The sequence below is a fragment of the Cnephaeus nilssonii genome (assembly GCF_951640355.1).
Source record: "Cnephaeus nilssonii genome assembly, chromosome: 20".
Taxonomy (NCBI): domain Eukaryota; kingdom Metazoa; phylum Chordata; class Mammalia; order Chiroptera; family Vespertilionidae; genus Cnephaeus; species Cnephaeus nilssonii.
In genome coordinates, this window is record NC_137091.1 from 44,189,692 (window position 1) to 44,216,533 (window position 26,842).

General features: G+C 55.3%; 1 protein-coding gene across 1 annotated transcript; it reads left to right on the plus strand.

The window, feature by feature from the left end:
* Positions 1 to 13,236: 13,236 nt before the first annotated feature.
* Positions 13,237 to 23,000, plus strand: FUT2 (fucosyltransferase 2 (H blood group); the record flags this gene model as incomplete). The annotated part of the gene is made up of 2 exons (XM_079800136.1): positions 13,237 to 13,317; positions 21,937 to 23,000. The coding sequence occupies exon 2, from the start codon at positions 21,939 to 21,941 to the stop codon at positions 22,998 to 23,000; it is 1,062 nt and encodes a 353-aa protein (XP_079656262.1). The 5' UTR covers positions 13,237 to 13,317; positions 21,937 to 21,938.
* Positions 23,001 to 26,842: the final 3,842 nt, after the last annotated feature.

Sequence of the window (26,842 nt, forward strand, 5' to 3'; positions counted from 1 at the left end):
CCCAAAATATCTTTGTATTGATTTCAGAGAGGAAGGGCAAAGGAAAGAAAGAGAGAGAAACCTCAATGATGAGAGAGAATCATTGATCGGCTGCCTCCTGCATGCCTTACACTGGGTATCAAGCCGGCAACCTGGACATGTGCCCTGACTGGGAATCGAACCATGGCCTCCTGGTTCATAGATCGATGCTCAACCGCTGAGTCACGCTGGCCAGGCATTGGTGGATTCTTGTATGTGACCTGACTGGGGGTCTAACCCGCAACCTTGGCATATCAGGATGATGGGGCCTGACCTCATTTTAATTTAATTACACCTATAAAAATTCTGTCCCCAAATGTGGTCACATGCTGAGGTCCTGGGGGTTAGGACACAATTCAGCCTGTAACAGCTGGTTCTACAGGCTCCCACCTCCACGCCCAGCCCTCCCCGCAACAGTCCGACTGGCTTCACTCCCCTTCCTTTTCCCTCCATTCCCAGCTCCAGCCCCTCCTCCTCAGCATGATTGACCTTAGCCAGAGTCTTTCCCCAAATTATCCCTTTTGGAGAGAGACTCAAGCCGGAAGGATAGAGGACCCTCAGTCCTGAGCCTGGCCCTCTGTCAAGTTCAAATACAACAACATTGGTATACAGACGTGGATGGTAACTGTCCCCCACATTGCAGTAAAATGTTCCTCAGGTCCCTTCCTGCCCCCCAAGTCTCTTCTCCACCTTCCCCTGCCCTGCTCTGTGCCTGGCGGGCTGTCTGATGGACCCTCTGCTGTGGACCGAATGCCTGTGTCCGCCCCACATTCACAGGCTGGAGCCCTAATCCCCAGTGGATTGGAGGTGGGCCCTTTGGGAGAGGATTAGGTTGTGAGGGTAGGGCCTCATACATGGGACTGGTGCCCTTATAAGAAAGAGGCACAGCCCGCTGGCGTGGCTCAGTGGCTGAGCGTCGACCTATGAATCAGGTCACAGTTCAATTCCCGGTCAGGGCACATGCCCAGGTTTCGGGCTCAATCCCCAGTGGGGGGTGTGAAGGAGGCAGCAGATCAATGTTTCTCACATCAATGTCTCTCTCTCCCTCTCCCTCCTCTCTAAAATCAATAAAAACACCTTAAAAAAAAAAAAAAAAAAAAGATGAGCCCGGCCCACATGGCTCAATGGTTGATCGTCAACCTATGAATCAGGAGGTCACGGTTCGATTCCGGTCAGGGCACATGCCTGGGTTTTGGGCTCGATCCCCAGTGTGGGGTGTGCAGGAGGCAGCCGATCCATGATTCTCTCTCATCATTGATGTCTCTGTCTCTCTCTCTCCCTCTCCCTTCCTCTCTGAAGTCAATAAAAATACATTTAAAAATAAAGATAAAAAAGATGAAACCGAAGAACTACCACAGCACCAGCCCCCAGGGCCGGGGAGCTGAAGGCTAGTTTCTTACATGCCTTTTCTTGCGCATCCCGGGGGAGAAGGCGGTGCCGGGGGCAGATCCGGGAGACCCGTTCTCACGGCCACTGAGGTCTCCACCCAGAAGGGGCCCTGCCGGTGACCAGCTGCCGGAGCTGGCGCCACGGTGGGACATACCGCACGTAGTTCTGTTTCATCTAAACGCCGGGGGGATCCAGCCCGTCCCCGTCCCCGTGTGTGACCGGCCTGACTTGGAAGAGGAAGTTCACAGCCTGTGTTTTATGGGGACCAAAGCAGAAACCAACCGAGCAGCCGCCAATAATCAATGGCACTAACTCCTTCCGCAAATATTTACCGAGCTCCTTCCTGGGTGTATGAGTCCAAAGCAGAAGATGGTGAGCCCTTGAAACTCCCCCCCCCCGACCTCACCCCCACTCTGTCAGGTCCCCAAGACAGAGCTCTCACAGCCAGGGCGCCAGGGCTCCAGCACCCAGCGTGCCTTTGTTATGGGTGGAACCGTGTCCCCCAAAAGAGATGTTGAAATCCTAACCCCCTAGAACCGCAGGATGCGATGTGATTTGGAAACAGGGTGTTTACAGGTGCGATTGGAAAAGGAGGTGATACCGGAGTGGACCCAGCAGGACAGGCCCTCACCCAGCAGGGTGGGCGACGCGGGCATACGGGAACGCCGTGTGAGGATGGAGGCAGGGGTCGGCTTTGAGCCTGCAGATCCGTGAGAGAGAAACGTTCTATTCTTTGAGGCCACCCCATTTGTATCGTGTTGTGACAGCAACCCCGGGAATGAGTGGTGCGTGCGGCATATTTACCGAAGGGATTGAGGAGGTGCTGGGCCGCTGTGACTCGGGGTATAGCACCCTGACCGGAGACCACACACAGCCTTCCGGCTGCCTTGGCCCGGGGCCTGTGTCCCGGTCAGATCATGGCACCCAGTGGCCAGGAACAGGAGGCCCGGCTGAGTCAAGCGGGTGTGACCTGCTTGGACCGGGGGAGCTGCCAGGAGCCGTACAGGTGTGGACCTGACATAGCAACGTGCTGCTTCCAACTCAGTCCCTCTAAGCTCTGGCCCATCTGGATCAACTGAGAGGTTTTTGGGTTTTTTTCTAGAAGAAACTCCAGCTTGTTAACTAGACACCAGGACCCGAATTGGCCCCTTGGGTCACCCCTAGGTGTTGAGCCCAACCAGAAATAGACTCCTGGGGGGTTACACCCCCTTGAACCTGAATGAAAGGAGCCAGGAAGGCTTGCTGTCCCTCCCAGGAGCACCCTGAGCCTTCCCCCTCACATCTTCCCCCACAGGCCTGCATCTCCTGAACTCTAAGGGACCCCACAAGGCTTGCAGCCAGGGCAGCAATGGGCAGCAGCAGCTCATTCCAGAAAAACCCCCTGGGCCTGTCCTCAAGGCCCCCTGTCCTCTGACTTCTTAGTGAGTCACAGCAGCCCCGCCCAGCTCACTCCCCCCAGCCCTTCCTTGTTTCACTGTCCCCAGCTTCAATAAACATCCTCTAAACTTTTTTTTAAAAAAAGGAAAAGAAGAAAAAGAGAAAGGAGCCATGTTGTGGAGCGAATGCAAGTGAACGAACACTGGAGTCCAGAACAAATTAAAATTTAGGGAGCCTTTATTAGCTAGCCAGCCGGCCGGCGACTGCTCTACCTTTCTCCACTCAGGGAGTCCGGAGAGCAGCCCCGACCCTTTGTGCAGGACCACTTTTAAGCACATTTACCACATCCTGTTTTTGCAGAGCAAGCAACCCAAGACAAAACAGTTTTTCCCAAGCAACGTCAGGGTCATGCCATTGACAACCATGTTATTCTCAGGGTCATCCTGTTCTCAAGAAAGCTGACAGTGATCTATGAAAGAAGGCTACGTGCTGGGAAGGGGGTCTATGAGACCGTATCTCAAGGCCCTGCCTGGTGTCAGCACTGACAACTCTTTTTTTTATTTAATTTTAATAAAGTTTTCTCTTTCAAAACGTACAGCTGGTGGGAACTGTTGTTCACGCATCTTCACCAACACCTGGGGCATCGAGGCCTTTGGTGTTTCTGGTGTAAATTACTTGGAACTAGTTGAACCGAGGATCTTCAGTCTCAGAGGCAACAGCTGGGCACTTCCTAACAGAGTCCGCCACGTGTTGCTTTGCCAAACAAGACTGGGCTACTGAGCTTGTCCTGCACTTTGCCTTTGGACCACCCCGATTTCTTCACTGGGTCTTTGTCTTCCCTGGCCGACTTCCCAGCATCTTCCTTCCTGTTGTCCTTGGGCAGCAGCGCGAAACCCGAAGAGCGGCTGCCGCCAGCGTTGCCTGGATAAGACACCTCGGCTCACCAGCCGAACCTGCAGCGTCCACCGTCTTCAACAAAGACGTGGAGGCTCCAGCACTGACAACTCTTACCTGGGGCATGAGCATGCTCAAAAATTCCCACTCTAACAGCCAGGGCGGCTGGGTTGCAGAATAAGGTCCCTGTCACAGCTTGGCGGACACTCGGAGGTCCTATCTCATCCCCGCAAGTTCCAGATAAGACCCCTTCCCTCGCGGACTCCGCTCCGTCCCGGAGCCCCACGTGGGATGTGCTCGCGTGGCCGCTCGGGGAGGACACAGCACTTTGTGGTTCAGTGACTCTGGACACGCTGCCGATTCCGGCTCCCAGGCTCATCAGCTGTGTGGCCCCGAGAGCGAGCGAGCGAGCGACTGTGCGTGTCTGAGGAGCAGAACAATGCGGGGCCAGGGGCCGCACCGCGCAGGGATTGCCCGGCCAGGCCAGGCCGGAGAGACGGACGCGGAACAGGTTGGTGGTTGCCGAGGGCGGGGAGGGTGGGAACTGAGGGAAAGTGGGGAGCGAGCCCTTCGTGGGGCCCGGGGCTGCTTTGGGGATGATGAAAGGCTTTAGAGCTGATGGTGGCTGTGGGCGCACAAGTCGCATGTGGCTGGGCCGGGGCCTGGCCCTTGGGGCGTCTGCCTCGGGCCGGCCGGGAGTGTATGTGGGTTCTTGACTTTGTGCACGAAAATGTTCACACTGTGAGTCCACGTGAGTTCCAGGGGGTTTTTATGAAAGCGGCGGGGGGGCGGGGGGGGGGGCGCGGAGGCAGTAAAGCAAGGCGGGACCTGGGATAAGAGGAGAGAGACTAGGCTGGGGAGTGAGCTGGGCGGGGCTGCTGTGGCTCATTAAGAAGTCAGAGGAGCCCTAACCGGTTTGGCTCAGTGGATAGAGCGTCGGCCTGCGGACTCAAGGGTCCCAGGTTTGATTATGGTCAAGGGCATGTACCTTGGTTGTGGGCACATCCCCAGTAGGGGGTGTGCAGGAGGCAGCTGATCGATGTTTCTCTCTCATCGATGTTTCTAACTCTCTCTCCCTCTCCCTTCCTCTCTGTAAAAAATCAATAAAATATATTAATAATAAAAAAAAGAAGTCAGAGGACAGGGGGCCTTGGGGTCAGGCCCAGGGGGTTTGTCTGGGACGAGCTGCCGGTGCCCATTGCTGTCCTGGTTGCAAGCCTCCTGGGTCCCTTAGAGTCAGGAGATGCAGGCCTGGGGGGGGGAGAAAGGGGGGAGGGGGAGGGGAGGGAAAAGGCACACGCATGCTCCCAGGAGGGAGAGAGCTCAGGGAGACCTTCGTTTTGAGTTTTTTTTTAAATATATATTTTATTGATTTTTCACAGAGAGGAAGGGAGAGGGATAGAGAGTCAGAAACATCGATGAGAGAGAAACATCGATCAGCTGCCTCCTGCACACTCCCTACTGGGGATGTGCCCGCAACCAAGGTGCATGCCCTTGACCGTAATCGAACCTGGGACCCTTGAGTCCGCAGGCCGACGCTCTATCCACTGAGCCAAACCGGTCAGGGCGTTTTGAGGGGTTTTAAGGCCGGGCATTTAAGGGAGGTCCTAGGGGAGGGTCAATATAATTTTCACCAGCTTGCTCAGCCGGCGTGGCTCAGTGGTTGAGCGTCAACCCGTGAACAAACCTTTGTGGTTCGATTCCTGGCCAGGACACATGCCCAGTTGCGGGCTCAATCCCGTGTGGGATGGGCAGGAGGCAGCCAGTCAATGATTCTCTCTCATCATTGGTGTTTCTGTCTCTCTCCCTCTCCCTCTCTGAAATGGATAAAAACTTTTTTTTTTAATCATCAGCTTTATGCTGAGGCATGAAAATGAAACTTACTCTCTTAACTTCCTCTGTCCTTGGGTGTGGTCAGCAAATGGCACTAATTGGATGTCTGCTCTCCATCTCCCTGAGTAGGGTGATTTAAGTTATTTACCCTCTGGTTGGGGAGGAGAAGTGTAAGTAATTTACTTTTGGGGGGGGGGGAGGGTTAATCCTCAACCCAGGATATTTTTCCATTGATTTTTAGAGAGAGTGGAAGAGAGGGAGAGGAGAGATGTGAGAGACATTGATTGGGGGCCTCGTACACACACCCCGACTGGGCCCAGGGATCAAACCTGCAACCCAGGTACATTTCCTTGACCCTTTTACTGAGAATTGAACCCCAAATCCTTGACTCAGAGCCCGGCACTCTAACCACTGACCCACACAGGCCAGGGCTAAGTCATCTGAAGTGTCCTTGGTTAGGGAAGACAGGGTTTACTGGTTGGCTGCAAACTGTTTATCTGTCCCAGTTTCCCTGTTCCGCTTGTCCTGGCTTACTAACCTGTCTCAGGCACTCATTTTATTTTATTTTATTTATTTTTAAAATATATTTTATTGATTTAAGATAGGAAGGGAGAAGAGAGAGATAGAAACATCAATGATGAGAGAGAATCATTGATTGGCTGCCTCCTGCACGCCCCCTACTGGGGATCGAGCCCACAACCCGGACATGGGCCCTGGCCGGGAATCGAACCCCGGACCCTTCAATCCGCAGGCTGACGCTCTATCCACTGAGCCAAACCAGCTAGGGCATCAGGCACTCATTTTAATTTATAAGCCACTAAAAACCAAGGAATTGTCTATTTTAAATGGGTGAGTTTTATAGCATGTGACTTATGTCTTGTAGACTGACAAATAATATCAACTAGGCGTTTCGTCACCAACGAGGATTCATTCAGGAAAAGGGACGGTGGCAGGCCAGGGCACGCAGACACGGCGGGCGAGCCCCGCGCACACTCGGCCTGCGCGCCAGATGGAGGGGTGATTGCAGAAGGAAAAGGGGGCGAAGCGGAGAGGAAGCTGGCACCCAGAGCTGTATCAGACCAGAGTTCTGCCTGCAGGGTTCTCGCCATACTCCCGGGGCGAGAACTTCTGCGAGTCCCCGCTTTTCCCGTGGACCCTGCTATGTTTGCTTAAAGTTCCAGTTAGTCTTCATCGCTCTCAGTGAAGCTGTTATTAAAAATAACCAGCAGCTGGCTCGGGGACACATGTCGTGAGCGTGGGCTGTTATCCCGCCCAGAGGACAGTTGCCGCCTCGTGTGGCCGGGAGGCCGGGAGACCGGGAGGCTGGGAGGCCAGGAGGCCGTGTGGCCAGGAGGCAGGCCATGCTTTCGGCCTCTGCCGGAGGGTGTGCTGGTTAAAAGAAAAAAGCAGCTTTGAGGCCCTCGGGGAGACTCGCATTGAGGCTGGGTGTTGTGTGATATCCGGAGGCCACTGCTCATGGATACATCCAGTAACAGCATGGTGTTTGTGGTACTTTTAATTTTTTTATTTTAAAAGTACGTTTGTGAAAGCTGGGGACAGCCTGGCTGGCGTGGCTCAGTTGTTTGGAGTGTCATCCCGGGCCCCAGAAGGCGGAGGTCCGATTCCCTGGCAGGGCACACACCAGGCTGTGGGTTTGTTGTATCGCACATCGGGGAGCTGGACCAGACGCCTAATGAGCCAGTTAGTTAGGAGTCATCTTTATTGCTCGAAGGTTCAGAGCAGATTACCTCTGTCAAATGCTGAGCAAACACAGGAGGGAGTGTTTCCTTTTTATATCCTCCTAGTTCTTTGTGTAAGACAGCTTGTCACCTTGGGTGCATATTATATCTACTCAAACACCTGTAACCTTGGAGGAACAAACTCTCGGCAGAATCCTGTGAATTAACATTAGTCTCCGTGTATCAGCCCCTTTAGATGGCTAGCTTGCAAGGTCAGACAATGAAGTTTATCTTTTCTATTCAAGCAAAAAACAAAGTTATTTTACAGTCTAAGAATAACAGGGTTGACCTACAGAATAAGAGACTGTCTAAGAATAACAGTAGTTCACACAGCGGTTTTTCCAAAGGAGGGACCACTATGCTTCAGGTTCAAGTCCCAGGAGGTTACGGTTTGATTCCCAGTCGGGGCACATGCCCGGGTTGTGTGGACCACAGACACAGAGCCTGGTGAGCCATTACTGGATTCATCATCCCAAGACATGGACTTCTGAAAATCCATCCATCCATCCATCCATCCATCCATCCATCCATCCATCCAATAAATATGTACAGAGCACCTACTATCTTCCAGGAAACGATCTAGGCAGTGGGGGACACAGTAGGGAGCAAGTCAGCCATGCTTCCTGCTCTGAGAGCGGTCACCACCGTGGGAGGTATGTCAGTCAGCGGATGCTGCGTAACAAACCAGCCCAACACAGCATAGCTTCCAGTGCAGACGTTCCCTTTCTCACAGTTCACGTGGGTCAGCTGGGTCCCACGTTCTCCCCACGTGGTGTGGCCTGAGGTCTCTCACGCAGCTGCTTGTATTTTATTTATGTCTTTATTTTTGTTCATCCTCACCCCAGGATATTTTTTCCATTGATTTTTAGAGAGAGTAGGAGGGAGGGAGGGAGAGGGAAGAGAAAGAGAGAGAAACGTCGATGTGAGAGAGACACATCCATCCATTGCCTCCTACACACCCCCCAACTGGGGCTGGGCAGCAACCCAGGTACGTGCCCTCAACGGGGAATCGAACCCGAGGCCCTTCGGTACAGAGGCTGGTGCTCTAACCACTGAGCCACGTGATGCCAGCTTGAGCTCTCTCGTGCGAGTGGGGTTGGGCCACGTCCATGGGGCCTTTCTCCTGAAGGACAGGCGGGGCCTCCTCACCGCGTGGCGTGGCGGCGGGAGTCCCGGGAATCGGGTACCAGCTGGAGGAAACGTGGAACGGATCTGTGCAGGGCCTTGTCTGTCAGCAGCACCCGTTCCAGGGGGCTTCGGCGGCACCAGTATTGGCTACTATGAGCGTCAGCCTCCTGGGGCCTCGCCCACGAGGCCTTCCTGCTGAGCCACAGGGCTTTCTGCAGCAGGACTGGCTGCTTCCCAGGCGGGGGGAGGCCACCCCCTCACCCACAGCCCCCCGGCTTCCCTGTGGCACGGCCAGGACTCGAACCCGGGGCCACGACACCCAGCAGGCCCCTCCACTCCCCTGCAGCTGCCTCCGTGCGGAGGGCGGCCACACTCAGGCTGAGGCAGATGCTCGGAAGCCAGGGAGGTTCCTGGACCCGTGGAAGAAGGGAAGTTGACACAATATAATTAAACAAGGCAAACAGCGTGAGCGGCTTCCAGGCAGCTGACGAATCAAGGTCTTATCTTCCCTCCCCAAGGACGCCCAGAGCAGATGGTGGACGCGTTGCAGACCGGGCTGGGGAGGGGGCCTCAGTCCCCGTCCCTCTTCAATGATGTTGGTGACCTTCTTTAAAAAAAACTGACCAGCCCTAACCGGTTTGGCTCAGTGGATAGAGCGTCGACCTGCGAACTGAAAGGTCCCAGGTTCGATTCCGGTCAAGGGCATGTACCTTGGTTGTGGGCACATCCCCAGTAGGGAGTGTGCAGGAGGCAGCTGATCGATGTTTCTCTCTCATCCGATGTTTCTAACTCTCTATCCCTCTCCCTTCCTCTCTGTAAAAAACCAATAAAATATATTATTTAAAAAAAAACCTGACCAGCCCTGGCTGGTGTGGTTTAATGGTTAGAGCATCGGCCCTCACACCGAAGGGTCTCCAGTTCGACTCCTAGGCAAGGGTAAGTGCCTGGGTTGCAGGTTCGATCCCCGGCCCTGGTCAGGGCATGTATGGGAGGCAACCAATTGACGTCTCTCTCTCTCTCTCCCCTCCCCCCTCCTTCCTTCTACTCTGTATAAAAATAAAAATGGAAAAACGTCCTCGGGTGAGGATTAAAACAAAATGAATGTAAAAAATATCCTTGGGTGAGGATTAGCAAAACAAAATAAAACAAACCAAGAAAACAACTAGAAAATAAGCCTGCCCCCTCTAGACCCACACGTGGACGAAGCTACACTGAAGGACGCACCTACAAAGCTCGCGGATGTTCTGCTAAGACCTTCCCCTGAGACCTTCCCCAGGATTCCACTGGCCAAAGAGAGATAAATGCCCCCAAGACTGCCGTAGCCGCTTTGGCTCAGTGGATAGAGCGTCGGCCTGCAGACCAAAGGGTCCCGGGTTCGATTCCGGTCAAGGGCACATGCCCGGCTCGATCCCCAGTGTGGGGCCTGCAGGAGGCAGCCGATGAATGATTCTCTCTCATCATTGATGTTTCTATCTCTCTCTCCCTGAAATCAATAAAAATACATTTGAAAAAATAAAAATAAAACCTGTCTCCCTATCACCTTCTCTCAGTGACCATGAGCTTTGGTGTCTGAAGAGAGCAAAGCGGAAGTCAAAGCAAAATACGGAAGCTTGGGATGCTGTGGGAGGAACATGAGGTCGGGCTGGCCAGGCCAGGCTTGGGGGAGGGAGGGGTCAGCAGTGGGGGAGCCGGCTCAGACCTACGTGTGGCAGGCATCTCACGGGCTGATGGAGCCATCAGCCCGGCGCTCTTTGTAAGCGGTTTTTAGGACAGTCACCGTGTTACGCAATCATCCCACTATCGGATTTCCATCGCCGCCAAAGGAAACACTGTGTCCATCAGCAGTCAGTCCCTCTTCCGTCCTCCGCCAACCCAGTATGTTCTCCTTCTCCAGAGAGTTCCTGTCCTGGGCGGGTCTGTAAATGATCACACGTGTGCCACACAGCCTAGTCTGGCCTCCCTCCCTTCACACGGCGTTTTCAGGGTCCCTCCCTGTCCATCGCACGAGCCAGTCCTTCGTCCCCTTTGGTGGCTGACTATCCAACAGACTTTGGCCAAGTTATGAGGGACTATATACACGGAGTGGCCACATTATTATGCGTTCAGAGATCTCTCTCTCTCCCCTTCTCTCTCCCTCTCCCTCTCCCTCCCCCATCTCTCTCCCCCTCTCCCCTCCCTTTCTCTCTCTCTCCCTCCCCCCCTCTCTCCCTCTCACCCTCCCTCCCTCTCCCTCCCCCATCTCTCTCTCGGTTATTTATACTGTGTGGAGGAATCTTCTATAAGCAAATGCTGCCTTCAGTGATGTCATGTGGTTGCCTGACATTGCCCACGATGGGAGTAGTTACACACGGAAATTGACGAATGCTGCCAACCAGGGATTTTTCCTCCAGACAACTGGCTGCATAGCATTTGCCAGCTGCCCCCCTGATCCCAACTCAGGAGAGCAGGAGGTGAGGACCACCGTCCTCCATCCGCGAGTGCTGTGCCTGGGGCATGTGGGAAACCTGGGGGGGCGTTTTTAGGTGTCACAGTGGTTGTCTGAGGCTTCACTGCATTTAGTGACTGAGGGCCAGGACCAAAAGCTACACAATGAAAAGGCATCCTGCATCCCCTTTTGAATATGTGTGAGATGTTCTTTCTTTAACTTTTTTATTACTTACTAGAGGCCCGATGCACGAAGATTCATGCAAGAATGGGCCTTCCTTCCCCTGACCACCACCTTTGCTCTGGCCCGGAGCCACCTTTCCACCTTCCCACCCCGCCCCTGGCCGCGCAGCACCTGCATATGCAAATTAACCCTCCATCTTTGTTTGGTTAATTTGCATACCCACTCCTGATTGGATGATGGGTGTCGCAAAGGTACAGTCAATTTGCATCTTTCTCTTTTATTAGTGTAGATTGATTTGAGAGAGAGAGAGAGAGAGAGAGGCATTCATTGGTTGATTCTTGTATGTGTCTGACCAGGGTTCGAACCCACAGCCTTGGCATCTGGGGAGAATGCCCTAACCCAGTGGTCGGCAAACTCATTAGTCAACAGAGCCAAATATCAACAGCACAACGATTGGAATTTCTTCTGAGAGCCAAATTTTTTAAACTTAAACTTCTCCTAACGCCACTTCTTCAAAATAGACTCGCCCAGGCCGTGGTATTTTGTGGAAGAGCCACACTCAAGGGGCCAAAGAGCCACATGTGGCTCGCGAGCCGCAGTTTGCCAACCACGGGTCTCACCCACAGAGCCACGCCAGCCAGGCACCTGTCAGGCGTTCTCACAGGCGGGAGACCTGCTTCTCCGCTCTGCGCGTCGTGAGGCTCCCTGGCCTTCCCCGTGCCATCGGGAGCTCGGAGAAGCGGGTCACTCGTCCGGAGACTGTCCCACATTCCGGACTTGGCTGAGGGCGTCCCCACGGTGTCGGTTCACCGGCAACTCTATCCTCCTGTTTTCTGAAAACTGCGATTACGCGAGAGGCTCCATGGGATTCAGGCTCTTTTAGGGGGGGCGGCAGGGGGGCTCGAGATGTGTGGGTGACGCAGGGGAACTCCTGCTGCCTGGACCAGGGGCCACAGGAGCTGCTTAGGTTAAGCTTGTTAGGGGCGGCCCTCGTCAGGGTGGCTCAGTGGATAGAGCGTCAGCCCGTGGACTGAAGGGTCCCGGGTTGGATTGTGGTCAAGGGCATGTCCCTCGGTGGCAGGCTTGAGGGCACGTGTGGGAGGCAAGCCCGTCTCTGTGTCTCTCTGCCTCCCCACTCCCTTCCACTCTCTCGAAAAGTCAATGGGAAAATGTCCTCGGGTGAGGATTAACAGAAAAACAAAATTAAATTAAAGGGAAAAAAAGATTGTTAGGGGCGCCCTGGCTGGGTAGGTCAGTTAGTTAGAGCGTCATCCCGATACGCCAAGGTTGCATGTTCAGTCCCAGTCAGGGCACATATAAGAATCAAGCGATGGATGCATCAATAAGGGAACAATAAATTAATATCCCTTTCTCTCTTCTCCTTTCTCTCTCTCTCAAATCAATTAATTAAAAAAATAAAAAAAAAGCAAAGATTGCCCTCACCAGTTTGGCTCAGGGGATAGGGCGTCGACCTGCGACTGAAAGGTCCCAGGTTCGATTCCGGTCAAGAGCATGTGCCTTGGTTGCGGGCACATCCCCAGTTGGGGGTGTGCAGGAGGCAGCTGATGGATGTTTCTCTCTCATCGATGTTTCTAACTCTCTATCCCTCACCCTTCCTCTCTGTAAAAAAAATCAATAAAATATATATTTTTAAAAAGCAAAGATTGCTGGGGGCTCTGGCGGTGTCCCCCTCATGCCCCCCCCCCCCATGCACGCGTTGCCTGGACCCCTGATGTACCATTAGGGGATGCACAATGGTCCTTTCCTAAGGATCTTTTTTGGAATAAGGGAAACTGAGACACGCTGCTGTTTGCCCGGTGTTTTTCCGAGATTCAGGCCTGCCTGGTTTCACATTCCAGCTTCGATGGCTTTCTAGCTGTGTGGCCTGGGGCAAGTTCCTTCGCCTCTCTGTGCCCTGGTTCCCCCCTCTGTGCCACAGAGCTACTGAGAGCTCTGCTCCCCGCCCCCTGCCCTCCCCAGTGGCTGCCAGGATGGAATGAGGCTGCTAGACCGGGGAAAGCCAGGACCCTGAGAAGGCTGAGCGCCAGGGAGAGCCTGGCCCAGTGGACTCTGCCCCCTCCTCCAGGCTGCCTTCCAGGCCTGCGTCTCAGCAGGCGGGCGGGGAGGGAGGACGGGCTCACCTGGCTCCCACAGCCCGGGCACCCCGCCTCCTCCGGCTCCGGGAGGCCAGGTGGACCTGGGCGGGGTTTGCCTGCGGCCGGGAAGGAGGGTTCTGGAGGTTCCCGAGTGGGGAGCTGACCCCAAGGGGAGTGAGCAGCCCGCCAGCGGCCGGAGCACCTGTCATCCTCTCCCCGCTCGGCCCCGGACCAGGTGAGAGGCGGAGCGGGCGGCGCAGCCGCAGGGCAGGGCGCTGGGAACGGACTCGAACATGGGATTTGGCAACTGGAGACTCGGGGGGGGGGGGGCCCCTCCCTGTCTCCTGTCCCTTCTGGGGCGCGTGCCCCCCTCGGGGCCTCCTAAGCAGACGGGGTCCATCCCTCGCCGCCAGGCTCCCACCTGTCCTGCCCCCAGCACCCCGCTGTCTGACCTCCGGGCCGCCCCTCCTCGGCGCCGGTCCTTCCTTCCCTGCGGACCTGTTCCCTGAGCGCCCCCCCCCGTCACCCCCCACCGAGGCCACTGCACCCCCCCTCCGGCCACCAGCCCCGCCGCCCGCTGGGGAACCGAGGTGCAGGTGCCAAGGCCGGGCCAGGGCGGTAGGAACCAGTTTCCTGTCCGCTCTTAGGGTCTGCCCCCCCTCTTCTGGGAGGTTAGCAGGACCCCCCTCCCCCCCACACACACACACACGAGACCCAGGTTCTCAGGGCCCCCAGGCTGCCACCCCCACCGGGAAGCCCGCCGCGGCTTAGAGGCGGCCTGATCTCTGGCGCCCCAATCCCACCGGGTCACCCCTCTGTCCCAGGCCAGAGGGTGCAGCTGGGATTTCATCCCGCCCCCGTTTTGTCCTAAGCGCCTCCCCAGGGTTGCGATGCTGCCCACGGGGGGCCGGGATGGACGGCCCACCTGCCCGCGCACACGGAGGCAGCGCCGGCCGCCGGGCGGGAGGGGGGGGTTCCAGCGCCGCGGACCGAACTGCGAGCCGCAGGGCGTGGCCGGGGCGGGCGGGGAGGGGGCGCTGTGACTTGGCCTGGGGTGGTGTTGGGGGGGGGGGCCTGGGAGGCTGTGAGCAGGGAGGGGCAGGGCCAGCTCTGGGTGTGGGGACGGGGGGGGGGGGGGGGGGGGCAGGAGGCTGGGCCGGGCTCCACGGGGGAGAGGGGGAGGCGGGTCTGGGAGAGGGAAGTGGGGGCAGGATTTGAATTTAAACGAAATGTCAGCAGGTGTGGCCCCACTTTTCTGAGCGACCCGGAGGCCGGTTTCCCTCATCCAAAACTGGGGCTTCTTTCCATTCTGTCTGCCAAGGACACCGCGCCAGGGGACCCCTCCTCTCATCCCCCCCCCCCCCCCCCCCCCCGCTTGCCTGGCCTGAGTGCCTGGCGCAGCTGTAGGGACTGCGGGCAGGTAACCAGGTGGACTTCCTGACCTCGGAGGACTGCAGAAGGGCCGGCTCCTCCCACTGACCAGAAGCAGCCCCCAGCCGGTGCGCCCCAAAATTCCCCACTGATAGGACGCCCGGGTCTTTCCCAATTTCCCCACCCCAGCTCCTCGCCCAGCCCTGGCCCTGCCCCAGCTCCCACCCACCATCCCTGATCCTCTCTGAGCCTCAGTGCTCAGGCCCCACAGCCAAGCCCCACTCCCCGGCCCTGGGTTTCTCCCCGCGGGGCTCGCCCCACCTCCGCCTCCTCCACTCCAGCCTCAGTCAAGGTCAGGGGTCAAAGTCTGGAGGCAGGTCCTAACACTCCCCTTCCTGGGTGAGGAGGGGGGACATCTAAGGAGGCTGACAGATGGTGTTCTAGAATGTTCTGCCTTTCTCTTCATCCAAAAACCCCCCACAACGATCCCTACTGTCTTTTTCCTGCTGTAACAAATTTCGGGGGGCATTCCGGGGCAGCCGCTGCCAGACCAGAGATTAAGACATTTGACCGTGAAGGTCTGTTCTTCCAATATTCATTTTTTTTCACCTACTAGGCGCTGGGAATGGAGACCAAAAAAGAAAGAAAAGTGTGTGTGTGTGTGTGGGGGGGGGGGGGGGGGGTGTAGGGACATGAGAAACTGGAGCCCAGGCGATGCTGGCAGAGAGTCAATGAGAGAAGGAAGGGAAAAAACAACACAGATGAAGCCAGACCAGGACTTGACAAAGGTGGAGACGGTATTCTGTTAAAAAAATAAATAAAAAATTCAACTGCCCTGGCCAGTTTGGCTCAGTGGATACAGCATGGGCCTGCGGACTGAAGGGTCCAGGGTTCGATTCCGGTGAAGGGCACACGCCCGGGTTGTGGGCTCGATCCCCAGCGGGGGGCGTGCAGGAGGCAGTCGATCCGTGATTCTCTCTCATCATTGATGCTTCTCTTTCTCTCCCTCTTGCAAATCAATAAAAATATATTTTAAAAAATTCAACTGAGTAAATTTATTGATTTGAGAGAGAGAGAGATGGGAACATCGATCTGCACGTGTGCCCTGACCGGGAATCAAACCGGAACCTCCTGGTTCATAGGTCAACGCTCAACCGCTGAGCCACGCCAGGGTTGGAGGCAGGGGTCTGTCAGGCGGGGCCGGCCCGGGCGGAGCAGGAGATTCCTGGTGGACCCGCCTAGGACGCCGCTCCTGGGAGAAGCTGACTCTGGAATCACATATCCTTTGGGGGTGGGGCTGAGCATAAGCGGCTCCTCCATTGTGAGCCGTTATCTCCTTTGTAACCATTCCCTCTGCATATACGTCCTGAGCACCTACTGTGTGCCCAGCCCAGTTTCCCAGGACGGTGGGTGGGGGGGTGTGCAGGGAGCAGAGGACACTGTCCTTTCTTCACGGAGCTGTGTCTGCCATAGGCTGAGACCGGGAGACTGATGGGGAAAGCGAGGACTGGGACGGGGTGGGACCAGTCCATCTGGCCTGCCTCCTCACTTCTCTCTTGTCTCACTGTCTCTGGCAACTTGTTGTCTCTCTATTCCTGTCTCTGTCTCTCCCTGCCTCCATATATATATATATATATATATATATATATATATATATATATATATTATATATATATATATTTCAGAGAGGAAGGGAGAGGGAGAGAGAGAAAGAAACATCAATGATGGGAGAGAATCATTGATTGGCTGCCTCCTGCACGTCCCCCACTGGGATCAAGCTCACAACCCCGGGCCTGTGCCCTTGACCGGAATCGGACCTGGGACTCTGCAGTCCGCAGGCCAACGCTCTATCCACTGAGCCACACCGGCGAGGGCTGCCTCCTTCTTTTTAATCATTAATGTTGAAAGTATCTCATATGTCCCCTTTTCCCCCATGGACCCCCTCTAGCCCGTCCCCCCCCCCGCCCCCTCCTCCTTCTTCCCTCTCAGTCTGTGTCTCCTTGTTTCTCTCTCTTCTTGGCTCTGTCTCTCTTTCTCCATTTCTTTGTGTCTCTCAGTGTCCTGCTCTTTCTCTTTTTCCATCTCTCTCTTCCCTCCCTCGTGTTCTCCTCCCTCCCTCCCTCCCTCCCTCCCTCCCTCCCTCCCTCCCTCCCTCTCTTCCCTCCCCCCTTGTGCCTTCCCACAGCCGCGTCCTTGGCCACGCGGTCCCACGTCCCCTGGCAGACTAGAAGCCAAATGGAGGAGCCAAGTTCACTCCCTGCCTTTCAAGTGCTGGTCTAGTTGGAGAAAGGAGGAGAGCGAGGCCCTGGACCGACCGGGGAGGTGGGAAGACAGCAGGCGGCCGCCCTCAGGGAGCTCTCCCTCCCGGCGGGGCGTGCCCTCCTCCCCTCCCCGCTTCCTCCTGCTGCCCAGTCCCAGGTTTCTCTCCTCCCGATCCAGGGCGGGTCTTAGTGGAAGCCCGCTGGCCTGGAGAGAAGGGAACCGGAAGCCACCAGGCACAGAGATGCTTTCTGTCTCTCCCTCCTGTGATCCATCTCTCTCTTTTTTAAAAATATATTTTATTGATTTTTACAGAGAGGAAGGGAGAGGGAGAGAGAGTTAGAAACATCGATGAGAGAGAAACACCGATCAGCTGCCTCCTGCACGCCCCCTCCTGGGGATGTGCCCGCAACCAAGGTACATGCCCTTGACCGGAATCGAACCCGGGACCCTTGAGTCCGCAGGCCGACGCTCTATCCACTGAGCCAAACCACTAGGGCTCATATATCTTTCTTAGAGGGGCCCAATGCAGCCCATAAGAGGCTGTAGCAAGGGCTGTGTGTTGGTGAGCAAAAGTGTGCTACCTTAATACAGCCCACCCCTTGTTTGCCCATCACATATACTCTTTCTCCCATATCTTCAGCTCCATTAAAAAAAAAAAAAAAAAAGGCCCTAACCGGTTTGGCTCAGTGGATAGAGTGTCGGCCTGCGGACTCAGGGGTCCCAGGTTCGATTCCGGTCAAGGGCATGTCGGGGGTGTGCAGGAGGCAGCTGATTGATGTTTCTCTCTCATCGATGTTTCTAACTTTCCCTCTCCCTTCCTCTCTGTAAAAAATCAATAAAATATATATATTTTTTAAAAAGTAGCCCTGGCCGGTTTGGCTCAGTGGATGGAGCGTTGGCCTGCGGACTGAGGGGTCCCGGTTTGATTCGGGTCAAGGACACATGCCCGGTCTGTGGGCTCGGTCCCCAGTGCGGGGCGTGTGGGAGGCAGCCGATCGGTGATTGTCTATCATCACTGAAGTTTCTATCTCTCTCCCTCCCCTTTCCTCTCTGAAATCAATAAAAATATATTTTTTTAAAAAAGGAGTCAGCCTGGCCGAGTGGCTCCACTGCTTGATTCCCGGTCAGGGCACACGCCTGGGTCATGGGTGTGATCCCCGGTCCAGGTGGGTACGGGAGGCAGCTGCTGGATGTTTCCCTCTGGCATCAATGTCTCCCTCTCCCTCCCTCTCTCTTTCTCTCTCTCCCCCTCTCCCTCTCCCTTCCTTTCTAAAATCAATAAAAAAAACCCAACATTTAATTTAAAAAAAAATCAAACATCAACCATGGCAGGTGGAATCACGGATGCACTCACCCACCCCTGAGGGACAAACCCCAAGGTCAGCTCTGTCCAGGACCGCTGCCTCTGGTGACACGGGCTGCCCCGGGGGGTCCCAGAGTTCACACGGGGGTCCCAGAGTTCACACGGGGGTCCCAGAGTTCACACGGGGGTCCCAGAGTTCACACCGGGGGTCCCAGAGTTCACACGGGGGGTCCCAGAGTTCACACCGGGGGTCCCAGAGTTCACACGGGGGTCCCAGAGTTCACACGGGGGTCCCAGAGTTCACACGGGGGGTCCCAGAGTTCACACCGGGGGTCCCAGAGTTCACACGGGGGTCCCAGAGTTCACACGGGGGTCCCAGAGTTCACAGCCTCTGAGCGAGACGGAGTCCCCTCCGGGTCCGTTCTGGCTCCTTCCTCCGTCCTCCTCCCAGTTCGCGAGCTGTGTGGAGGGCAAGCTAGACGGACCAGGACCAAAATCCCAATGTGGAAAGCGGAGCCTCCCCCGCTCCCCCGGTCCTTGGCCCAGAGCCCATACAGAAAGCGCCCTTTGCTTTGTCGGTGATAATATCACAAACCTACGGCACCGCCCTGGCCAGTTTGGCTCAGTGGATGGAGCATCGTCCTGGGAACTGAAGGGTCCCAGGTTCGATTCCGGTCAAGGGCACAGGCCCGGGTTGTGGGCTTGATCCCCAGTGGGGGACTTGCAGGAGGCAGCCGATCCATGATTCTCTCATTGTGGATGTTTCTCTCTCTCCCTCTTCCTTCCTCTCTGAAATCAATAAAAATATATTAAAAAAACAAAAAACCTACGGCACGTGTATGTGCCGGGCGCCGTTTCACGCCGCAGAGAGGTGAAGTCAGGCCCCTAGAATCACACAGCCGGTGAGTGTGGCTAGAGCAGGAGTGCTGACCCGCTGGGCGACGAGGGAAGGAGCCTCTGGGCGTGGCCCGTAATGTGTGGGCCAGCACAGAATCGCCCGCGAAAGAAACCTGCTCAGCACACCCAGCCTCCCGTCTCCTTTCATTCCAGCCCACGGGCGCTGGAGGGCTTGTACCACCCAGGAGCCTATTTCTGGTTGGGCTCCAGGGTCCCAGACCTCCCCCAGAATTGGTGAAGTTCAAATTCAGACACCTCGCGGACAAGCCGGAGTTTCTTCTAGAAAGATACCTTCCACTCTATCCGAGTGGGCTAGTGGGCTCTAAAGCTTTGAGTGACTGCAATTCAGAAGCAGGGGTGTTGCTAAGTTGGGTTCCATGCCAGCTTTTATTTTTATTTGTTTAAATATATTTTATTGATTTTTTTACAGAGAGGAAGGGAGAGGGATAGAGAGCTAGAAACATCGATGAGAGAGAAACATCGATCAGCTGCCTCCTGCACACCCTCTACTGGGGATGTGCCTGCAACCAAGGTACATGCCCTTGACCGGAATCGAACCTGGGACCCTTGAGTCTGCAGGCCAATGCTCTATCCACTGAGCCAAACCGGTTTTGGCTCCCATGCCAGCTTTTATTAGCCTTAATTACCCGTGAAGGACCCCACCTGCTTCTGGCAGCTTGCCAGGCTCACCCCGGTCACACCCTGCTTGGTGTAACCCCAATGTTCTCTTAATGGTCATTAGGTTTCATACTTTGACCGGGAACTCCGGCCCTGAGCCAGACCAATGGGAAATCTTTTGTACCTAATCTACCTCTGCGTGGAGCCTCCAGGATACTGGGCAGATTGAAGCCTGCTCATGAGGAAAAGTTGATTTGTCTGTTTTTTTAAATATATATATATATATATATATATATATATATATATATATATATATATATATATATATTAATATATTTTATTGATTTTTTACAGAGAGGAAGAGAGAGGAATAGAGAGTTAGAAACATCGATGATAGAGAAACATTGATCAGCTGCCTCTTGCACAACCCCTACTGGGGATGTGCCCGCAACCAAGGTACATGCCCTTGACCGGAATCGAACCTGGGACCTTTCAGTCCGCAGGCCGACGCTCTATCCACTGAGCCAAACCGGTTTCGGCAAAAAAATATATATCTGTGCTGTCCAGCAGCTCAGTGTGGTCTCAGCGAATGAAAGACATTTGGTCTTTGAGCCTGGCTCCTGGCACAGCTCATTAAAAGCATTAGCATTTCCTGAGTTATAAGGGTGATAGGAGTGTTTATTGTTTGATACGGGGACTCTAGATAGATTTAGGATGGGGTCAGGTCAACAGAAAAACCAAGCCTTGGTGAGAAGACTGGAACTTTCAGCCCCACCCCTCAACCTCTGGGAAGGGGAGCAGGACGAAGATCGACTTAATCACTAACAGTCGATGATCTAATCATTCGTGTGCACACGATGACGCCTCCATAAAACCCCAACAATGGGGCTCAGAGAGCTTCTGCCTTGCACACACACCCCTGAGCCTGGAGGTTGTGCACCCCAACTCCCCCAGGACGGAGCCCCAGTGCAGGGCCCTTCTGGATCAACACCCTCAGTACCTCTCCTGACTGTTCATCATCATCATAAATGGCAGGCAAGGGCCTTGCTGAGTTCTGTGGGCCATTCCAGCCAGTTAGCAAAGCTGCGGAGGGCGTCATGAGAACCCCAATTTATAGCTGGGCAGTCGGAGTATGAATGGTCCGGGACTTGGTTTGTTTGTTTTGTTAATCCTCATCTGAGGATATTTTTCCATTGATTTTTTTTTTTTTTTTTAAGAAAGAGTGGAAGGGAGGGGGAGAGACAGAGAGAGAGAGAAACATGGATGTGAGAGACACACCTATTGGTTGCCTCCCACACAGATCGAGCCTGCAACCGAGGTATGTGCCCTTGACCAGAACTGAACCTGATACCCTTCGGTCCGTGGGCCGACACTCCATCAACCCGGCTAGGGCGGCCCGGGACTTTTGATCAGTGTTTGAAGTTGGGGACAGGCTTGTGGAACGGAACTCTTTGACCTGTGGCATCTGATACGAACTCTAGGTAGATAGGGTCCGAATTGAATTGAATTGTTGGACACCCAGTTGGTATCCGGAGGGGGAAACATCCTTTCATGGGCCCACTGCCCTCTGAGCCTTTTAGTAAAAATGGCCAAGATAAAGAACTGGCCAGGTCATCTTACAGAGCCATAGGCCACAGCCGATGGTGGAGGAGCCGCCGTGGAGACAGCGTATGTCTATCTCAGGCGCAGTCTGCTGCGTCCGGAGGGCGGGCAGGCCAAGCGGTCCATGCTGGGTGGGCCTGGCAGAGTCCCTTCAAAGGGATGCACACGGCAGGGCCTGCAAAGACAGGCATCGCTAGACGCGGGATCCCCAGCAAATAGAGGTTCATATATGTGTGCTCACATATACAGACACCCACATGCGCATACACACACCCTCTTTATACACACGCGCACACACGTGTATTCATACAGTGTGCGTACCACGTGTATGCACACAATGCATACATACCCACATGTGTAAACACACACACACACACATATAACACACTCTAAAGACAAACCCGCAAACACATATCTGAGTATTGACACTCATTTACATGCACACAAAACGTAAACCCGCCCCAGCCGGCTTGGCTCAGTGGACAGAGCGTGGGCCTGCGGACTGAAGGGTTCCAGGTTTGATTCCCGTCAAGGGCACATACCCGGGTTGTGAGCTTGATCCCCAGTGGGGGGCGTGCAGGAGGCAAACAATCCATGATTCTCTCTCATCATTGATGTTTCTATCTCCCCCTCCCTTCCTCTCGGAAATCAATATATATATATATATATATATATATATATATATATATATATATATATATATATATATATATAAAAGTAAACCCCCAGGCACCCCCACCCACACGTCTGCACACACAACCCGCGCTCAGCCGCTAACCTTCCCTGCTCTCCTGCCCACAGCCATGCCCAGCACCCAGGGGCCCTTCTTCTTCCCCATGGCCCACTTCGTCCTCTTTGTCTTCACGGCCTCCACCATCTTTCACCTTCAGCAGCGGCTGGTGAGGATCCAGCCCCCGCCGGCCGGCGGGAGGCTGGAGCCCGCGGAACCTGAGGACAACGCCTCCAGCGCCCCCAGCACCTCGAGCACCTCCAGCGCCCCGAGCACCGCGCCCCGGGGCATGTGGACCATCAACGCCATCGGCCGCCTGGGCAACCAGATGGGCGAGTACGCCACGCTGTACGCCCTGGCCAAGCTGAACGGGCGGCCGGCCTTCATCCCCGCCGAGATGCACAGCACGCTGGCCCCCATCTTCAGGATCTCCCTGCCGGTGCTGCAGGGCGCCGCGGCCCGCAGGGTGCCCTGGCGGAACTACCCGCTCCACGACTGGATGGAGGAGCAGTACCGCCACATCCCCTGGGAGTACGTGCGCCTCACGGGCTACCCCTGCTCCTGGACCTTCTACCACCACCTGCGCCCCGAGATCCTGCGGGAGTTCACCCTGCACGACCACGTGCGGGCCGGGGCGCAGGCCTACCTGCGCGGGCTGCGCGTGAACGGGAGCCGGCCGGCCACCTTCGTGGGCGTCCACGTGCGCCGCGGGGACTACGTGCAGGTCATGCCCGACGTGTGGAAGGGCGTGGTGGCCGACCGCGCCTACCTGCAGGCGGCCCTGGACCGGTTCCGGGCCCGGCACCCCGCCCCCGTCTTCGTGGTCACCAGCAACGGCATGGCCTGGTGCCGGGAGAACATCGACGCGTCCCGGGGCGACGTGGTGTTCGCGGGCGACGGCGTGGAGGGCTCCCCCGCCAAGGACTTCGCGCTGCTCACGCAGTGCAACCACACCGTCATGACCATCGGGACGTTCGGGATCTGGGCCGCCTACCTGGCGGGCGGGGAGACGGTGTACCTGGCCAACTACACGCTGCCCGACTCGCCCTTCCTCAAACTCTTTAAGCCAGAGGCCGCCTTCCTGCCCGAGTGGTTTGGGATTGCCGCCGACCTGTCCCCCCTGCGCAAGCACTGAGACCAGCCTGCCCCGGGCACCCCCTGCTCCTTCCCTGGCTCCCCCCAGACCAGATCCAGGCGTGGGGAGCACCCTGTTCCACGGACCAGGACCCTTCCCTCTGGCATCAGAAGACTTCCGGCGCCAGTAAGAGTCCCAGCAAATTCGTTTAACCTCGTCATGTGACCAGAGGTGGCACACGCCCAGGGTCCGCTAACTCAGCAGCTCACCAATGTCACCAGTGCCCCACGTCTACCCTTCACCTGTATTACTGACTGACTTTAGAGAGAGAGCGGAAGGGAGAGAGAAACATCAAGTTGTTGTTCCACTTATTTATGTATTCATTGGTTGCTTCTTTTTTAAAAAAAATATATTTTTTAATTGCTTTTGAGAGAAGGAGAGGGAGAGAGAGAGAAACATTGATGTGAGAGAGAAGCATTGATCAGCTGCCTCCTGCACACCCCCTACCCGGGACCGAGCCCACAGTCCAGGCATGTGCCCTGATCCGGAATCAAACCAGCAACCTTTTGGTGCACAGGATGACACCCAACCAACTGAGCCACCCCGGCCGGGGCCCCCATGGGTTGCTTCCTGTATGTGCTCCGGACTGGGGATCAAGCCCGCAACCTTGGTGTATCGGGGACGATGCTCTAACCAGCTGAGCCACCCCGCCAGGGCCCAGTTCTAGCCATCTCATTGAGCTGCCTTCGTCTTCTCTCCGGCGGACTCCCTCCGGGTCCCAAGAGGACTGCCCCACGCCCAGGACTGTCTCGGGCAGACACCCTCTTCCCGAGGCAGCAAGAGCAGGTGCATTCTCGTCTTGGGGCCCTTTGGAAGAGGGAGGAAGACCCCTCAATGAGATAAGCCCCTCGTAGCTCACTGACCAGAAGTGTGTCCCGTGCCCACGTGAGCCGTGACAGGGCCAGGTGAGTGCCACCTGGGACTGGCTTAGCTTCACCTCCCTGAGACGTGGCCGCCGCAGCCGAGGATTTGGTCCGCCTCCTGAAGGACGGGGCTGCCGGCAGAAAGAAACAGTGGCGTGCTCTTCCCGAGGAAGAGGGAGGAGTGGCTGCCGAGAGCAAAGCCGGGGAACCTGACCGGTTGTGCCCGTTGTTCGCTGCACAAGGGTATCGGCCAGGAAGGCAAGTGGGGCTTGGAGAGAGCCCACAATCTGCTCTCCAAGCCGGGCGTCCTTGGGACCACGCCTACCCAGGGGGCTCTTTTTTTCTTTCTTTTTTTCTCGTTAGTCCGCCCGGAGGGGGAACCTTTCTTCCAGTTTTCACAAGAGTGCCATACTGGCTGGTAGCCGGTGTGCAGCCAAGACCAGGGAGCCTAATGCCCAGGATGAGGATTGCTGAGAACTCCGGGACCAGCATGGCTCCGTGAACTTGAGGGGCGTCCGTTCATTCTTTCAGTACGTGTTTGTGGTGGTGAGCCTAACAGACGGGGTCCCTGCTCTCAGGGCTGCAATAGCAAAACACAGTGGCCTTCAATGACGGCAATGTATTATTTCCCACAATCCTGTGGGCCAGCCGGGGGTCCCTGGCGCCATGCGATGTTGGCCGAGGTCTCTCTCGCGCAGCTGCATTTAGGTGGAGTTCCGTGGGAGCCTCTTGAGCTCGGTGTGGCCAGTCCTGCAGGATAGCTTGGTCTTCCTCACCACACAGCTTTCATCTTGTTTGCTAGAACGTTCACTCTTGGAGCCCTCGTCGTCATCATCATCATCATCATCATCATCATCATGTAAGAAATCCAAATGTCGGAAGCCACCATACTGTGAGGAAGCCCAACGTCCCTGAGAGGCCACATGCAGGTGTTCGGGTTCACAGTATTAGCTGAGCCCAACTTCAAGTCATCTCCCCGCAAGCATCAGATATGTTCGTGTAGACGCCTGTCGATGCTTCCACTGTTGTTCCAATCAACTTATCACTTTTAGTGACCCAATGAGGCTCCTGACAATGTGTTACAGGGATAAGCTATATCTAAATCCCTGATTCACAGATTCTGTGAACATAATATGACTGTGTTCTGCCAGTAAGTGTTGAGGCCGTCTAATATGCAGCCGTAGATAATGAGAACAAACAGAGCAATCGAGTCTCTGTTTGCAGATACTTGCATGGCTTTGACATGAATGTGGCCAACATGAACTTCCCCATCTGACTTGAGATTCCATGTGCAAGTGTCCTGTGGCAGCAGGGAGCCTAGTTACATGTGAGAGTGAAAGGAGGCCAGTGGCTAGAGCACATGGAGCCGGATGTGGACAGGGACGTGAGCAGGGCCAGACCCTTCAAGACCTGTGTACGCTGACAAGGACTTTGGATTTATTCTAGGACCAGCTGGAAATATCAGAGGGCTTTAATCATGGAAGGGACTGTTGTGGAGCGAACGCGAGTGAACGACCACTGGAGTCCAGATCAAATTAAAATTTAGGGAGCCTTTATTAGCCGGCAGGCGACTGCTCTGCCTTTCTCCACCCAGGGAATCTGGAGAGCAGCAGCGACCCTTTGTGTAGGACCACTTTTAAGCACATTTACCACATCCTGTTTTTGCAGAACAAGTAACCCAAGACAAAACAGTTTTTCCCCAGCAACGTCAGAGTCATGCCATTGACGACCATGTTATTCACAGGGTCATCCTGTCCTTCAGAAAGCTGACAGTGATCTATGAAAGAAGGCTACGTGCTGGGAAGGGGCCATGAGACCGTATCTCAAGGCCTGGCCTGGTGTCAGCACTGACAACTCTGTCTGGGGCACAGTCCATGGCCTCTCTGGAATGGGCAAAAATTCCCACTCTCCAAGGGACATGATCTGATTTTCCTGGGTGTGAACATGCCCAGCTTCTGTGTGGAGAAGAGGCTGTGGGGCTAAGGCAGGTGAAGGCAAAGAGACCAACGAGGAGGCCGCGGTAGCTTTCCCAGCAAGAGATCGTGGTGGCCTCGGAGAGAGCGGTGGAACGCGGGACAAGCCTCACTTCAAGGACCTGAGAGAGACTCTCGGTGTCTCCGCCAGTTTCCCTTTCCTGAAAGAGACCATCGGATTGCCTCCGTCGGATGGACGTTTGAGTCAAGCATCGACCGTGAGCCAATTAGCGGAGGCCATGGGGAAGGCTCACCTGCAACACAGGTGGCGGCCATGTTTCATTCCGAGAGAAAGTGGAAGGATGTAAAGGTTGGGAAGATGCTCCCAACATGGGAACACGGGGTGGGCGGGGGCGGGGGTGTGTGCTGCTCACACTGCAGTGACTGCAGCAGGTCCTGTGATCACACCCAGCTTCAGAGAGGACAAGCAAGAGTAACCCGCCCACACGCCCCACAGTGTTCGTGCCCAAGTGACTACCTCACAGCTCCTCACCCGCGTGCACAGTCCCTCCGGGAGGTTCTACTGGGGCCTCTTTCTTTCTCCCTTTTTTTCTTCTTTTTTAAAAATTGACTATAGAGAGAGAGGAAGGGAGAAATAAAAAGAGAAAGAGGGAGAGAAACACTGGTTTGTTGCTCCACTTATTTGTGCCTTCATTGGTTGGTTCCTGTATGTGCCCTGACTGGGGATTGAACCGGACACCTTGGCGAATCGGGATGACGCTCTAACCAACTGAGCTCCCCGGCCAGGCCTGGGACTCCTTTCTTCTGGTTTGGTACCCACAGAACGGGGTGCCACCATACCTACCAGGCCAACAGGCTCTGTCTCCATAACTATTTAAGTAATCCCCTTTCAAGTTTCCAGTCTTATTTTATTTTTTAAAATTTTTAAAAATATGTTGTGTGTTTTTTAAAATATATTTTTATTGATTTCAGAGAGGGAGATAGAAACATCAATGATGAGAGAGAACCACTGGCCAGCTGCCTCCTGCATGCCCCCCACTGGGGA